The following is a 15552-nucleotide window of genomic DNA, read 5'->3' as shown; positions in this document are numbered from 1 at the left end:
ATAATTTATATGTAACCAGATTAAATGTTATCAGTGTTGTAATTTGATATTGTACTCTTGTCATTACAATAATAATTTATATGTAACCAGATTAAATGTTATCAGTGCTGTAATTTGATATTGTACTCTTGCCATTACAATAATAATTTATATGTAACCAGATTAAATGTTATCAATGCTGTAATTTGATATTGTACTCTAGTCATTACAATAATAATTTATATGTAACCAGATTAAATGTTATCAGTGCTGTAATTTGATATTGTACTCTTGTCATTACAATAATAATTTATATGTAACCAGATTAAATGTTATCAATGCTGTAATTTGATATTGTACTCTTGTCATTACAATAATAATTTATATGTAACCAGATTAAATGTTATCAGTGCTGTAATTTGACATTCTACTTTTGCCATTACAATAATAACTTATATGTAACCAGATTAAATGTTATCAGTGCTGTAATTTGATATTGTACTCTTGTCATTACAATAATAATTTATATGTAACCAAATTAAATGTTATCAGTGCTGTAATTTGATATTGTACTCTAGTCATTACAATAATAATTTATATGTAACCAGATTAAATGTTATCAGTGCTGTAATTTGATATTATACTCTTCTCATTACAATAATAATTTATATGTAACCAGATTAAATGTTATCAGTGCTGTAATTTGATATTGTAATCTTGCCATTACAATAATAATTTATATGTAACCAGATTAAATGTTATCAGTGCTGTAATTTGATATTGTAATCTTGCCATTACAATAATAATTTATATGTACCCAGATTAAATGTGATCAGAGCTGTAATTTGATATTCTACACTTGTCATTACAAAAATAATTTATTTGTAACCATATTAAATGTTATCAGTGCTGTAATTTGATATTGTACTCTTGCAAGTTAGCCGTTTTAGGATAGGATTACAAAGGTGGTTCATTTTTTACATCACCCTGGATACTGGGAAAACATAGTTTCATTTGAAAAGCTACATTTTGGGTTGTAGATTTGAGGTGATCTACTTGTTTACTTTCTAAAGTCTACACATTATACACAAAGATTGTTGATTATGAAGATTTTGAAATGGAATATTTACTAGTTTTTCAGAGTATTATATAAAAAAGTTTGGCTTATGCATTTGTGATCATGTGGAATTCAATGTATCTGTAAATGTCAAGTGGCAAATTTCAATTGCTAGACTATGGTGTATTGTGAATGATGTTGTCAACATTGCCATGTGTGAAAATATGTGTACTGTATATTATACCATGTTTCTTCTATGAACTATGCTGTTGTGAGAACGGATAGTGTTTTGGAGGACTGTGTTCATATCAAATGGGCTGTGCTCAGGACTGCTGCTGTACATGTGTCATATGCCATGTAAGCAGTTGATGAATGTCGACTCATTGAATACAAGTTCGTGGAATATAGGATATCATCCAATGTTGACTGTGCTGACTTTATGACTTGCAGACGATTAACAATAATTCCAGACTATATGAATTAGTCCCGGGACTCCTGGTGAGCAGAATACATGATACTGATGAACTAATGATGGATTCGTTCATGGTAACCTAAACAATGTAAATTTGAAGTACAGTTCATTAGAAGCGAGTCATTGAGATATTGGAACTTTCAAATTCAAATTCCAGTGCAGCGTCTTCATATCTCCTTTTTCCCCAAGGACGCATGTCCTGGTGGTAGAAGATTCAAAGAAGTTAAGTGCCACCAGTATCAAGCCGGTTAATACTCTCGTTTTGAATTTCATCAACATTTATCACAATACATAATTCCAGCAGCGTATGAAGTGAAGTATAACATTGTAAGTCCTTTAAGCCCAACGTACAGAAACAGTGTACTTATACTTTTCGAAAAATTTAATATTTATAACCTATATATAAGGAGTTTTATAACTATTGTGTGTAATTTTCAATTTGATTAAGGGATAATTGGTCAAGATTGTTTAGTATAGTGATTTACATTTGGTTTTGATTAGAGTATCTGGTAAACATTTGTTTACGTGACAGATTCAAGGAAATACCTTTGCTCACTGGTTTGTAATTATGTGTTATAATATAACAAATTCTTCATTCAATCTGCTTGTGTGTCTTGTGTATTGCCTATATTGTATTGTTACCTGTATTCAACAACAGTCGAACCAAAAATCAAGCCTGTGTGTATTCTTATGAATTTCTTTCTTGTGTTTTTCCTTTATCCCATGTATTTCATTTACTTTTCATAAAAGGGGTACAAACATTCTGTGACAAACTTGACTGCTGTCATGTCTGTGTTTGTGTGAAGTCTTGGAAAGACCAATGATATCTAAGATTGAAATGTGAACGAAATCAATAAAATTGATTAGTGAAAAAGATGGTGCAGTAGTTTTGAACATTCCCTCAAGTAAATAAACTTAAATTGATGCAAACAACTAGTAACTGGGAGTGTGGTCCTGGCCCATTTTAAGGATATCGATGTGATAATAGGCATGTGTTTATACTAATGAATATGTATGTATGTATGTATGTATGTATGTATGTATGTATGTGTGTATGTATGTATATGTATGTATGTATACACACATCTGATAGCATGTGGCCATCTTCCCATTACACACAAATAAAACTATAATTTCACAGACTGACAAAACACAACTGTATAATCGTACAAAATAACACATGTAAATTTATCTTCCATTTTAAAGCATATACATAACTTTTTAAAACTTAAATACACATTGATCTTATATAAAAAAAAAACACATTGCAAAACATCCTTTTCTTTAATATTACACCATGAGATAATTTGCTAACCTTTGTTCAATATTTCTTGTTCTAGTTACCAGTAGATTTTGATATTTGTCTGCTATATAAAGTGATAACAAACCCTGCATGCTGTGTCGCTTGTTAAATGTACTCATTACTACTATGTTGTGACCAGGTACCTCAGCGGTGTACTGTACTAGGTTATCTAGTTAAGTACATGTAGCCCAGAGACTAATTGGTGGCTTTATAATATAGTAATCCTTTCCAGCTTAGGACGGGTAGATAAGAATATGACCATGTGAAACTCGAATGCTAGTGTAGCATACTCGATGTACTTGCATGAGTGCTTGCAGTGTTCTTTGCGGATGTATTTTCACATGCACAGTGAATGAAGTTGCAGCAGAAAACACTGCAAGCATGAGTGCAAATACCCCTGAATACCCACACTGGAACTCAAGCAAAATGGGGTTCTTTTATACGTTTATCTGAAACAGCTTTCAGGTAAAATGAAGGACCATGTCCTTATTTGCATATCATTTGCATGCAGGTATGCAATAATGTGTTCAGTATGATTGCACTGCAGTGAAAATACCACTAGCATGCACACACAATGGTGCAAGTAATCTGGTACATATATAATAATAGGTATTATCATACACTCAATATCATTTCCAATGTGAGAGTGCATGCATTGAACCTGTGCACTACTTTTACGTATCAGACCCTGGCACACTTTTGTTTGATGCATCTGTTGATATCTGTTCATTAATTGATCTGGCTTGAATATTTTCTTACAGGCTTGTTTTGCACATAAAATAATGTTTACTATAAAATCTATGTGGTTTTGTGATTCAAATGAGGTTTTTGTGTGACAGTAAATAGGGTATATTTATGGCCCAAAATATGGTTTTGTGGAACTCAGTAGTATGGCTTATGGGGTTTCCTAAAGTTGTACCTTTCTGCCATAGAGCTGAGGTCTGAAAAATCCACATCTGAGCCATAAAGATTAGGATAGTTAGATTAAAAACCAACCATGAGAGTCTCTTGAACTACTGCATATGTGACAATCCATCTCTGGATGTATACAAAGAATTCTACCAAGACAGAAACTCTTACAAATGTTGAGTGTTTTTTGAGTTTCAAAACCAGACATGCTGTCCAGCAAAATAGTAATAGTCAATGCGAGTATTTAGAATCACCTTTAAACTGAATTGATGGAACTGTTTTATATTTATGAACATGCAGAACATTAAGTATACATGTAGATGTCTGTAAGATCTACATGTGGCAGATAACTTATCATTAAAACAATGGACTTCTCTGGTTCCAAGATACCCCACACCTCTTCATACAATGTCATTATTTTGTATGCATAGAGAGATGATGTGTGCTTCTCCGGGGGATTGCTGTTACCTGACTGTGTACCCTGGATTTTACATGTAAAAACTGTTATTGATGCTGTTTGGTTTTGCTTGTTCAAGATAAGTGAAAATGTAAGGGTTCAATGTGTCTTACCACTAGATTAAACCTAAAGCCAAAAGTAACTACCCTATAGTGAAGTCGTATCACCAGTGATGTGCCCTCTAATGATAGCCAAATTTTGTTGTTCTGGGTCAGTTTGATAAAAACTGGCATTTCTTGTGAGTCACCACATAGTAAGAGATGGGGGAACGTTGGTGCGTCACTAGAAATTGTGTGCTTCAGTAGCACGTCAAATTGGTATAGAGGGCACACTGCGTATCACACAATGCATCTTGAAAATCGGAAAACTAACTATATAGTATTGAGTTGTATTTGTTCTTGATATCTATTAAAATTTGTTTATCTACATTCAACCTTTATCTGCTTCTGCTAATCCTCACCTTAATGTAGCCGTATGGATAACAAATGTGTAGTTATTTTAGTAAAAAACAACAACTTTACCATGTTTTCCAACTTGAACAAAATAGCATGAAACAGCATCAGTTAAGTCAATATTTGTACACCAACAAATTATAAAAAAAAGCTAAAAGTATGATAACAGTTTGCTATTGTACATATGATAACAAACAATTGACACAGCCTTTTGCTTAGGACTTCCCTCTATCATATTTCACATTGTTTTTTGAAGTAAAAAAAACCACAGTTGTTTTATCGATTGAAATTCCAAAATAAATACCTAATGTTCATCTATTTGGGCACTTTAGGATGGACTATAACCTGCTTATCAGATATATTTTGAACTTAAAGAAATAGTGTCTACTTTATTATATTTACAAAACTGAGATATGTAAATGGATTTTCTTGTGCCACTGAGTGACATATACATGCAATTCTAAAATCTGTTCACCAAAAACTAAATAAAAAGAAAAATTTTCACAGTTGCAAATTGAAAATTATTAATATACATTGTACAAATCTTTTGTAGACTTAAACATTCATCATTGTGGGTAGATGAAAGGATTAGTACCCAAATGATGAATCTTTTAAGTCGTCTTCTCCATCTCCTGATAACTACATTTGTATACCAAGATGTCCATGATATAAAAGTACTAAGTATTCTCACTTGATAGCAATTGCACAACCAGTGTCATAATTATGATTACTGTTTACTGACCAAGACAGCGTCTCTATAAATTGGATAACATCATCTGATGCAATCCCGCTATGCTTTGCACAAGTTTGACAGCAGTACTTGGCCTGAGGGATTGTGTCTTTACAAATTGAATATAATTCAACACAATCCTGCTATGCTTTGTACCATACTCACTGCTGTACTTGCGGAATGGCATATGTACAAACTAAATAAAATTCTACGTAACGAATCAATTATTCGTACCACACTCACAGCAGTACTTGGTTTGATGGACAGCATCTGTATAAATTGGATATAATTCTATGCAATATTCTACTCTTTGTACCACATGCACTGCTGTACTTGGCTTTACCTATCAAAAGGGACAATGTTTGTATAAATAGGATGCTATTCTATGCAATCCCTCTATCCATCGTACTACATGCACACCAGTACTCGGTTTCAAGGACGGCATATGTACAAAAGAGATATGTATACAATCTATGTTTTGTACTGCATTCACTGCTGTACTTGGCTTTATTAAATGGATATCCCTCTAAGCAATCCCTCTATGCTTTATACCAGACCCACTGCAGTACTTGGCTTGAGGGACAGCATTCTTACAAATTGAATATTATACTATGCAATCTATCTATACTTTGTACTACACACAATATAGTGCTCGGCTTGCGGGACAGCATATGTACAAATGAACTCTTAGTGTATTCTACGTAATCCACATTCGTTTTGTACCACATTCACAGCAATACTTGGCCTGCGGAACAGGATATTTTGTACCACACTCGTGACAAAACTTTGATGCTCTCTTTCCATTGATGTTTTCAAGGCTGGGTTGTCGTTTTAGCGAACCTGATGATGGCCTGCCAATAGAGGGTGGAGTAGGAGTCCTTCTGATTATTGTATCTCTAAAGAGATAGTGAAGATGACAAATGATGATGATGATGATGATTATTATTATTTTAGTATGAAAGAAATTCCTTAACAACATGATGGAGCACCATGATAAACATTATTTGAGTGTATACTTTTAAGGTTCAATATTTAGCAATAATGAAATTTACTTTAACGAGTTGACTTTTTAGACTGCATATCATGTTATTGATGGTGTTTCTTACTCATTGCTTCTCATAATCAAAGGAGAATGATTATAGAAGAAATGCCATCAACAACTTCATATCAATATCAGTATGTGACGTCATTTATCCCAACACAGGCAGTCTGAATTTAAGAAATAACACAATGAGTACAACATACAAAGACACATTTACAACAGATAATTTAAAAGGCACAAGCCGAGATTATACACTTTTTGGGCCAAATCTTTGTTGTTTATTGAAGAGGTATTCCAGAATTCTACTTACTAATGTATATTTAATCATCATTCTCCAAACTAGTAGTTACTTGTCTACATAAACAAATACCACTTGGATTAACCATTGCTTGCAACTGACTGAACTCATACCCGGTATTTGGATATAACTTATAAATGATGCGATGACATAATCTATTATACATATAAACATGTTGCCAAAATCCTTACTATGCAATTAACTGTTCCAACAAAGCCAGAAGACAATTGTAATGTTATTGAAGGTTTTATGATTCAGATTCTATATTGCCATATGTATAGGAATGAACATTGGAATATAACTATTCACGTGCACTCTTAAAAACAGGGTAAAAAAAAGAAAGAGGATAAAAAGGGTGGATAAAAGAACAACAGAATCATTTATAAATCTCATGCATTGACATTAACATTATATATCTGAATCAATAGCTTATTTACATTTCTATTTATAAAGTATTTTCATTTGTTAATAAATAAAAAGCTCATAAACTCAGCTTGTGCCACTTTAAAATTATTTAAATTTAAACAGGCTATTAAAAATCTGCATTGTGGTGGAAATGATGCTTACCTTTGTGATGTTCCACTAGGAGGTTTAGATTTTATTGCTCTGTTTCCTAATGATCCTGACGACCCTGACCTTGAAGATCCAGCTGATCCCCTCCTTGAACCCCCTGACCCTGCCTTGTAACTGTCACCTCCTCCATATCCTGTACCCCTCAAACTGTTCAGACCAGAGTAGTCTGTATCATCATCGTTGTCATGGTAACTGTATGGCCAAGGGAAACAGAATGAGTATGTTTACCTTGAAGTTGAGGTTATTAGATGTTATTCCCTAATAATTTTCTTCGTTCAGCCTGGAAAATATGGCTGAATGAAGAAAAATATTCGAGAATAACATAATTATACCAGTGCCAGTAATATCAAAGAAATGTCATGGCAACTAATGGCAATTTTGAATATTTTGACATATATTTCGAACACAGCAGAACCAGTGACATAGGCACACGTTCTCGTACCAGAGTACATATTCCACATTTGGTTCTAAATGGTTCGTACACGATATAATGGCCATTGTACGCACTGCAAAACAGCAACCCAGATTTGGCTAAGTTAGAATTAAAATGTGCATCATTATCGCTGATTGTATGGCAATACATGAAGCCATGAATAAAAAATGTGTGAAAGAACTTGTTACAGCTAAAATGGTGTAGGCTTGGTGTTGACATTTAATACACACCCTCAGACCTCTCATGTAAAATTGGAACGATGTGGAAAATGAGTCGTAACTTCATATGTTCTGTCTTTATGCTACAATAAATTATACTCAACTAAGCTAGCCCTAACTTCAGGCCCCAAAATGGCTTGTGAACAGCACTCCTAGTTGCAAAACCATGAAATATTTTATCCTTCCTTATAACTGGAATATAGCAATTTGGCATTATAGGATCATAATCATAATAGCTTTTTAGTAAAGGGAAACAAGACGAATTAGTAAAAATATTTCTGCAAAATTCAACCTAATTGTTTGGAAAATAATTAAAAAAGTATTCCTCTTTCTTTATGTACCAAGTTTTCTTGGATGAAGAATTTCAAATTTTTTTTGTCGAATTTGTTAATTTCTTTAAATTTGCTTCATGTTTTGGAATGGAAGAGACACACAATTCCAGATGTAGGAAAGACTTGATGGTACTACATGTGTACAAACCTGTTTTGATGTGGATGTCTGTTAACTCCAGCTAATCTGCCTGGTTTCTCTAAACTTGGTCTTTTAGTTCTACCTGTACTGGAAGACGAGTAGCCGTTGGAGTGACCACCACTACCTACGTAGTCATTTGAACACACACAAAAAAAAAGGTGTGTAAAAGAGTGTACATCTATACCACACAAAAGGGTTATCGGTGGCTGAGTGGTTAAACCACTTGCCTTTTACCACTGCATTCAGGGTTTGATTAGATTTACCACAATGTAAGTAAGAAGAGTGTCATTCAGTTTGGCTCTATCTTAAAATGTGAGTTTTCCCCAGGTACTCCGGTTTCCTCCTGCATTAACACTGAACCCTCCTCCTGTATGTTATTGGGCAATGCCTTTTGGATGTTTAATAAATAAATAAATAAATAAATAATAAATAAATAAATAAATAAATAAATAAATAAATAAATAAATAACAAAAGGAAAAGTCCAAACAGGCTTCAATCTGACTTTAGTACACTAATTGTAAGTTGTATTAATTACTTCTGTCAACTTATATGGTTTTGAATGGTAAAATAGCGCTTACTAACATACTGAAACTTTAAAATCTTACAGAGAAGCTCTACTGTACTTGACAGCCATTTTGATGATTTCCTGTGAGGGTTTATTGAAAACCTCACATTTATCACAATCTCTGTTTTGCCACATACAAAGACATATTGCTGATAGGTTTACAAATTTGACAACAAATCTTGTCACAACACAGGGCTTCATGTAAATTTTGCCACAGAAGAAACTCAATTTAGCTTAAACATGTCTAAGAATCAAAGAAGCTTGAAAGTGTTTCAAAAACGAAGTAGTTGGAATCACTAAGATCTTTGCCATGTGAAAGTCTATTCCTGGTCCTTCCTCCAGAGAACTTAAGTCTTTAACCATCTTGTTTCTAAGGAAATCATCAATCTGTTCTTTTGCCATAGGGTATATGTTGGGTATATTGATGTACTGTTTGATCATTGAGTACCAAAGATATGGATAAATGTCACAAGGACAAATTCTATTATATTTTTATGGTGATGCCTCACTGAACTTTTCCTTTTGATTTTAACAGAGAATGGGTTGAGTTTTCATGAACAAAGCAACAGTAACAGTTTAAAACGTTTACTTTTGACCCACAAACAATGTTAATATTATTCTAGCCTCTGACCATTTGATTATTGTAATACACTTATTCAAGGCTTCTATTGACATTGCAATGGTTGGTGATGTCGAACTTTAACAGTCCAATAAAAATACAAAAGAAACTTACCCATTCTACCATTGGTCATTCCTGAGTTGGTTTTAGATCCACTATTTGCTCTTTTCCCTGGCAGAGGTGGTTTGTACTGTAAATAATAATGATATAATTAGATGTTACTCCCCAATAGTTGTCTTTGTTCAACAAAAGGAAATTACAAGTGACCTAAGGAGGTTTTGTCACTATGAGTTGATAGAAGAGTAGTGACAACCCTTAAGTCAAAAGCAGATCCAATGATGTAGACACGCATTGTCATGACATAGACGCAAGTTGTTGTGATGTAGAGTGGCCAGAATAAATATTCAATATTTTTGTTTAACTTGACTCATGCATGGTATAATGATGGTTATTATAATACATATTAATTTATAAAGTGCCTGCCATAATGGATATTGTGATCAGAGTGCTTTTTACAATTATATCACAACCCATAATACCAAAGTAAAGGGTGTTCTGTATGGACCACAATCACTTACAACATCGATATCAAGTATAAAAGTACACTGTTTTATTTGCTCATTGGCCACATCAGAAAAGCCACATGCTGGGCTTGTAAATAAACTAACTGAAACAGTATACTATTACAGTCATTTGGCGATCCCTCAATGTTTTAGTTGTAACTACCCCATCTCTCTGAATGAGAATGCGATTCACTGCAGCCTCTGTATAGCACATAGGATTAAACAGGCATTGCAACCTCTATCCTACCAAGTCACTAACAGCAGGGTTGCTGGGACACAATCAGGGTTCAAATCTTGCAAAGGGACTTTAGCCATTCAGAACAAGCAGCAGTAGTGGCACCCAGCAGCCCTGAGACATGGCTGTCTGCATTGAGAGTGTCATTGGAAGCGCCAGTAGGTGAAACCAGATCGCCAAGACATACTAGACATACAATACTTAATATACAATAGGCATGTATGATGTACAATTTACCTGAGTTCTTGTTTTGAGTTGTTCTGCTTTTGAGTTTGGGTGGATACGTTTAGCCTTCTCAGCACACCATGGTATATGTCTGTCTGCAGCATGCTCATTGAACCTTCTCTCACACGTTGGACATTGCACATAATCTGTACAGAAGTGAAAACAACAGAGGTGAGAGGTTATGTGTGCAAAATACTGTCCAGTTACATACTTCAATGCTGCAGTTAAGATGCAAGAAAGAGATATATTTTCAACTTCAAAGCTTTATGATTGTAATGTGCAGAGTGGTGATGACCGAAGCTTTACAAGTGTACTGTATAAAGTGGTGATGACTGTAGCCCTACAAGTGTACTGTATGGAGTGGTGATGACTGAAGCCCTACAAGTGTACTGTATGGAGTGGTGATGACTGAAGCCCTACAAGTGTACTGTATGGAGTGGTGATAACTGAAGCCCTACAAGTGTACTGTATGGAGTGGTGATGACTGAAGCCCTATGAGTGTACTGTATGGAGTGGTGATGACTGAAGCCCTACAAATGTACTGCATAGAGTGGTGATGACCGAAGCTTTACAAGTGTACTGTATAAAGTGGTGATGACTGCAGCCCTACAAGTGTACTGTATGGAGTGGTGATGACTGAAGCCCTACAAGTGTACTGTATGGAGTGGTGATGACTGAAGCCCTACAAGTGTACTGTATGGAGTGGTGATGACTGAAGCCCTACAAGTGTACTGTATGGAGTGGTGATAACTGAAGCCCTACAAATGTATTGTATAAAGTGGTGATAACTGAAGCCCTACAAGTGTACTGTATGGAGTGGTGATGACTATAGCCCTACAAATGTACTGTATGGAGTGGTGATGACTGAAGCCCTACAAGTGTACTCTATAGAGTGGTGATGACTGAAGCCCTACAAATGTACTGTATAGAGTGGTAATGACTGAAGCCCTACAAATGTACTCTATAGAGTGGTGATGACTGAAGCCCTACAAGTGTACTGTATAGAGTGGTGATGACTATAGCCCTACAAGTGTACTGTATAGAGTGGTGATGACTGAGCCCTACAAGTATACTGTATAGAGTGGTGATGCCTGTAGCCCTACAAGTGTACTGTATAGAGTGGTGATGACTATAGCCCTACAAATGTACTGTATGGAGTGGTGATGACTGAAGCCCTACAAGTGTACTGTATAGAGTGGTGATGACTGTAGCCCTACAAGTGTACTGTATAGAGTGGTGATGACTATAGCCCTACAAATGTACTGTATGGAGTGGTGATGACTGAAGCCCTACAAGTGTACTGTATGGAGTGGTGATGACTATAGCCCTACAAGTGTACTGTATAGAGTGGTGATGACTATAGCCCTACAAGTGTACTGTATAGAGTGGTGATGACTATAGCCCTACAAGTGTACTGTATAGAGTGGTGATGACTATAGCCCTACAAGTATACTGTATAGAGTGGTGATGACTGTAGCCCTACAAGTATACTGTATGGAGTGGAGATGACTGAAGCCCTACAAGTGTACTGTATGGAGTGGTGATGACTATAGCCCTACAAGTATACTGTATAGAGAAGTGATGACTGAAGCCCTACAAGTGTACTGTATAGAGTGGTGATGACTATAGCCCTACAAGTGTACTGTATAGAGTGGTGATGACTGAAGCCCTACAAGTGTACTGTATAGAGTGGTGATGACTGAAGCCCTACAAGTATACTGTATAGAGTGGTGATGACTATAGCCCTACAAGTATACTGTATGGAGTGGTGATGACTGAAGCCCTACAAGTGTACTGTATGGAGTGGTGATGACTATAGCCCTACAAGTATACTGTATAGAGAAGTGATGACTGAAGCCCTACAAGTGTACTGTATAGAGTGGTGATGACTGTAGCCCTACAAGTGTACTGTATAAAGTGGTGATGACTGTAGCCCTATGAGTGTATCATATGGAGTAGTGATGACTGAAGCCCTTCGAGTTACTGTATCCCTACAAGTACATGAGGAGACATGTAGCATGTCTGTTACTACAACCAAACTAAGAATTCAGTACCTGGATTGATAGTAGCCTTTGGTGGTGGAGGTAAGGGTCCACCTGTTTTCAATGCATGTGATACACCCCTTGCTGCTCGGATATTTGCAATGAATTCTTCATGCTTGGCACGCCAATCTTGCTTTTTGGCTTTGGACTACACAAAATAGAGAAAAGGTTGTTAGAAAATCTATCAAAAGATCTTGATCTGTTGTTGAACATGTCACTAGCTTGTGCTGTTACAAAAGTATGATCATCAGAGATTGACTATCAGGTAGCTATGGTAACACAGACAAACTAAAACTGTGACACGCTAATATACGCTATGAATGGATGTTGATGAAATTACACTCACAGTAGGGTGGTGTTTATGGTAGCAAGTTTTCTTAATTGGTGATATATTGGAGCTCATTCACTGTACAGCCTTGATTACTGGGTGATTATATGCATACAAAAAAGGCATCACTATGATCACCCTCTTGTGTATAATCATATTACTCAGGTAATTGAGCCTTTGGTTTTTCTAAGAAAGACACAAACTAAAACTATTGTCACAACATGTTGATACAACTGTAATAAGCTATTAAATGGACGTTCGTTTAGCTATAGTCTCAGTAGAGAGTTCAAATTCCATAAACTTGCAGTGTTGTGTTTTGGGACTTCCTTTGTTTACACTATCACGACCATAGGGTGATTAGAATTGCACAACAGAGGAACCGCTATCACCCACTTGTGTAATGTATTGTACCACATTGAACACCAATAGATTTAGTTTGCGTCTATCTCAGAAAACCGAAGCTCGATTACCAGTGTCATAAAACATCTATGCAGAGATAAATCTTACCGGTGGTAACTTTTTTTCAGGTTGTTTTTTCGTTTGCACTATCTCACTTGTTAGGCGCTGTTTTGAAGAGTCAAATGCTTTTCTGGTTTTGTTAGAACTTTTCTGACATATTCTTTCATGCTTCATCTGAAAAATATAATGATATAACATAATCAACAATAGAATTTCCTGATTTATAGCAGCCTGGGATCCAGTTGTGTGGAGATTTTACTCTCACTTAACCAATACCATGTGTGGTGTTTTGCTAGCAGCAATTTATTCTCAACTAAAATCAGATTATGATTTTCTGCAGTGACAATTGAATAACATGGTAATTATGTTTTGATAAATAACATAGCCTAACTTTAAAATGGCCATATATGGATGAGGACTGAGTATTTATTTTGGATTTTTAATTTATAAAACTACTTTATCATGGCTCCCTACTTGAAAAATCAATGTGAAACAATGTATACCAAGTCCTTGTTTGAAACTCAATGAATGGCAAAAGATTAATAAATGTGTAAACTGTTTGTTATTGTACGTACAATAACATACTGTTTACACATGTGTTTAGCTTTTTGCAATGTATTGATTTACAAACACGCACTTGATCTATGTTGTTTCCCATTGATTTTTCAAGTAGAAAGCCACTATAAAATTGTTTTATAATTCAAAATTCAAAATAAACACTCAGTAATTATCCATATATTGCCACTTTAAAATTAGGCTATGTTATTATATTGTATTATTATATAATAAAGAGATGTCCACTGATTCAAATCCAATGGTTTAACCACTAGTAATTTTACATTTTTATGTAGGGAGCAGTAACAAACTATCATCTTCAAAGTACATGTTTGGTTAAACATACAAGTACTTACCAACACATCGGGTCTGAAAGTCCTTCCACAAATGCCACATCCTTCAAAATTTGAGGGATCTACATAGTCTGTATATATAGGAACAAAAAATGTTAAGTGTGATTTTTTAAAATTCCAGAAATATTGATAACTGTAATTATTACTGTTGGATATTGCAGGAGAAATTGTATTATTGGCAATTTGCTGGATTGTACTTTCACAGACTTGTATCGTCTGACAGAATAAATACATATTTGTGCTGAGCATGAATACTAACTAATAGAGTAAAGCACTAAAAATAACAATGGCATGCCACTTTTACTGCCTTTTTAAATTGTGTACACTCTATTTCATGAGAGTTGCAGTTGAATAATGTACTGGGGGTGTCTAGCGGAGGACCGAGAGCGACGTAGTGAAACCGCTTCAGTAGTACATCTAATGTACTGTCATGTATGACGTAGCACTATGATATTTCCTTACAGCCAAGTTACAGCCTACAGGACCCAGCTTACATCAGGTTTGTGAAATACGATCATCACCACAACCTCACACACTAATAGGAATTTTGGACTTTTCATTATCGGCCTTTCATTATAACAAGTTACTATTCAATATCACAAGTATTATTTAGTATACGTGCATAGAATCCGACATTTCATCTAGCGTTACTGTAGCGCTTGATGTCATGTATCTATACCGTATCACTGCGGGTTTCGACACGTCTTCTCCCCTCCGAGGGGATATAGGACCGGAGCTACTATGACCGTCAGAGTCTACGAAAGTGACAGATAACCTGAACCAACAGCAGCACCTGCGAAGCTCTCAGTTTAGCCGTAAACATAACAACAGGGCCAGTACAGATATTACAGGTGCTATCCAGTCTGTACTACAGACATCATTACATGCAATGTTGACATCCCAATGGCATTGCATGTTTACATGATGAATGGACATTAGCAAACGAAGGTGTCTGCGACTTAGCCAACAATCTTTAACGCCAGGTTTGATTACAATAGCATCTAGTATGGATTTCACTTAAATTGAATTGTATTAAAAGAGAATAAACTTGATAATAACAGTCTTACCACCAGTTTCGTCTTCGAAGTCCGCCATCTTGTTTTGGATAGCAACAAATATTTCTCTCGCTGTCATATCAGAAACGAGATCTTATGGAGGGCGCCCTACTTTTAATTAAATTGTAGTTATGACTTCAAAATGCAATAAAACCACG

General features: G+C 35.3%; 2 protein-coding genes across 3 annotated transcripts in view; both read right to left on the bottom strand.

Moving 5' to 3' along the window:
- LOC144444481 (ras-related protein Rab-20-like) overlaps nt 1–15552 on the bottom strand; it is a 298311-nt gene that overhangs the window by 256796 nt on the left and 25963 nt on the right. The window lies entirely within an intron of this gene.
- Nucleotides 4857–15434, bottom strand: LOC144444639 (zinc finger C2HC domain-containing protein 1A-like). Of its 2 annotated transcripts, none has more exons than XM_078134132.1 (9): nt 15407–15434; nt 14343–14410; nt 13480–13605; nt 12657–12792; nt 10615–10748; nt 9694–9769; nt 8404–8518; nt 7267–7464; nt 4857–6255 (listed from the first exon to the last, which is right to left on the bottom strand). In XM_078134132.1, exons 1-9 carry the CDS (start codon nt 15432–15434, stop codon nt 6057–6059), a joined length of 1080 nt encoding a protein of 359 aa, XP_077990258.1. In that variant the 3' UTR covers nt 4857–6056. The 2 variants fall into 2 exon arrangements, with proteins under 2 accessions (XP_077990258.1, XP_077990259.1); XM_078134133.1 differs by having other exon boundaries at nt 4857–6210.

The sequence above is a fragment of the Glandiceps talaboti genome, chromosome 13 (genome assembly GCF_964340395.1).
Source record: "Glandiceps talaboti chromosome 13, keGlaTala1.1, whole genome shotgun sequence".
NCBI classification, from domain to species: Eukaryota; Metazoa; Hemichordata; class Enteropneusta; family Spengelidae; genus Glandiceps; species Glandiceps talaboti.
This window is presented reverse-complemented; position numbering and strand designations above follow the sequence as displayed.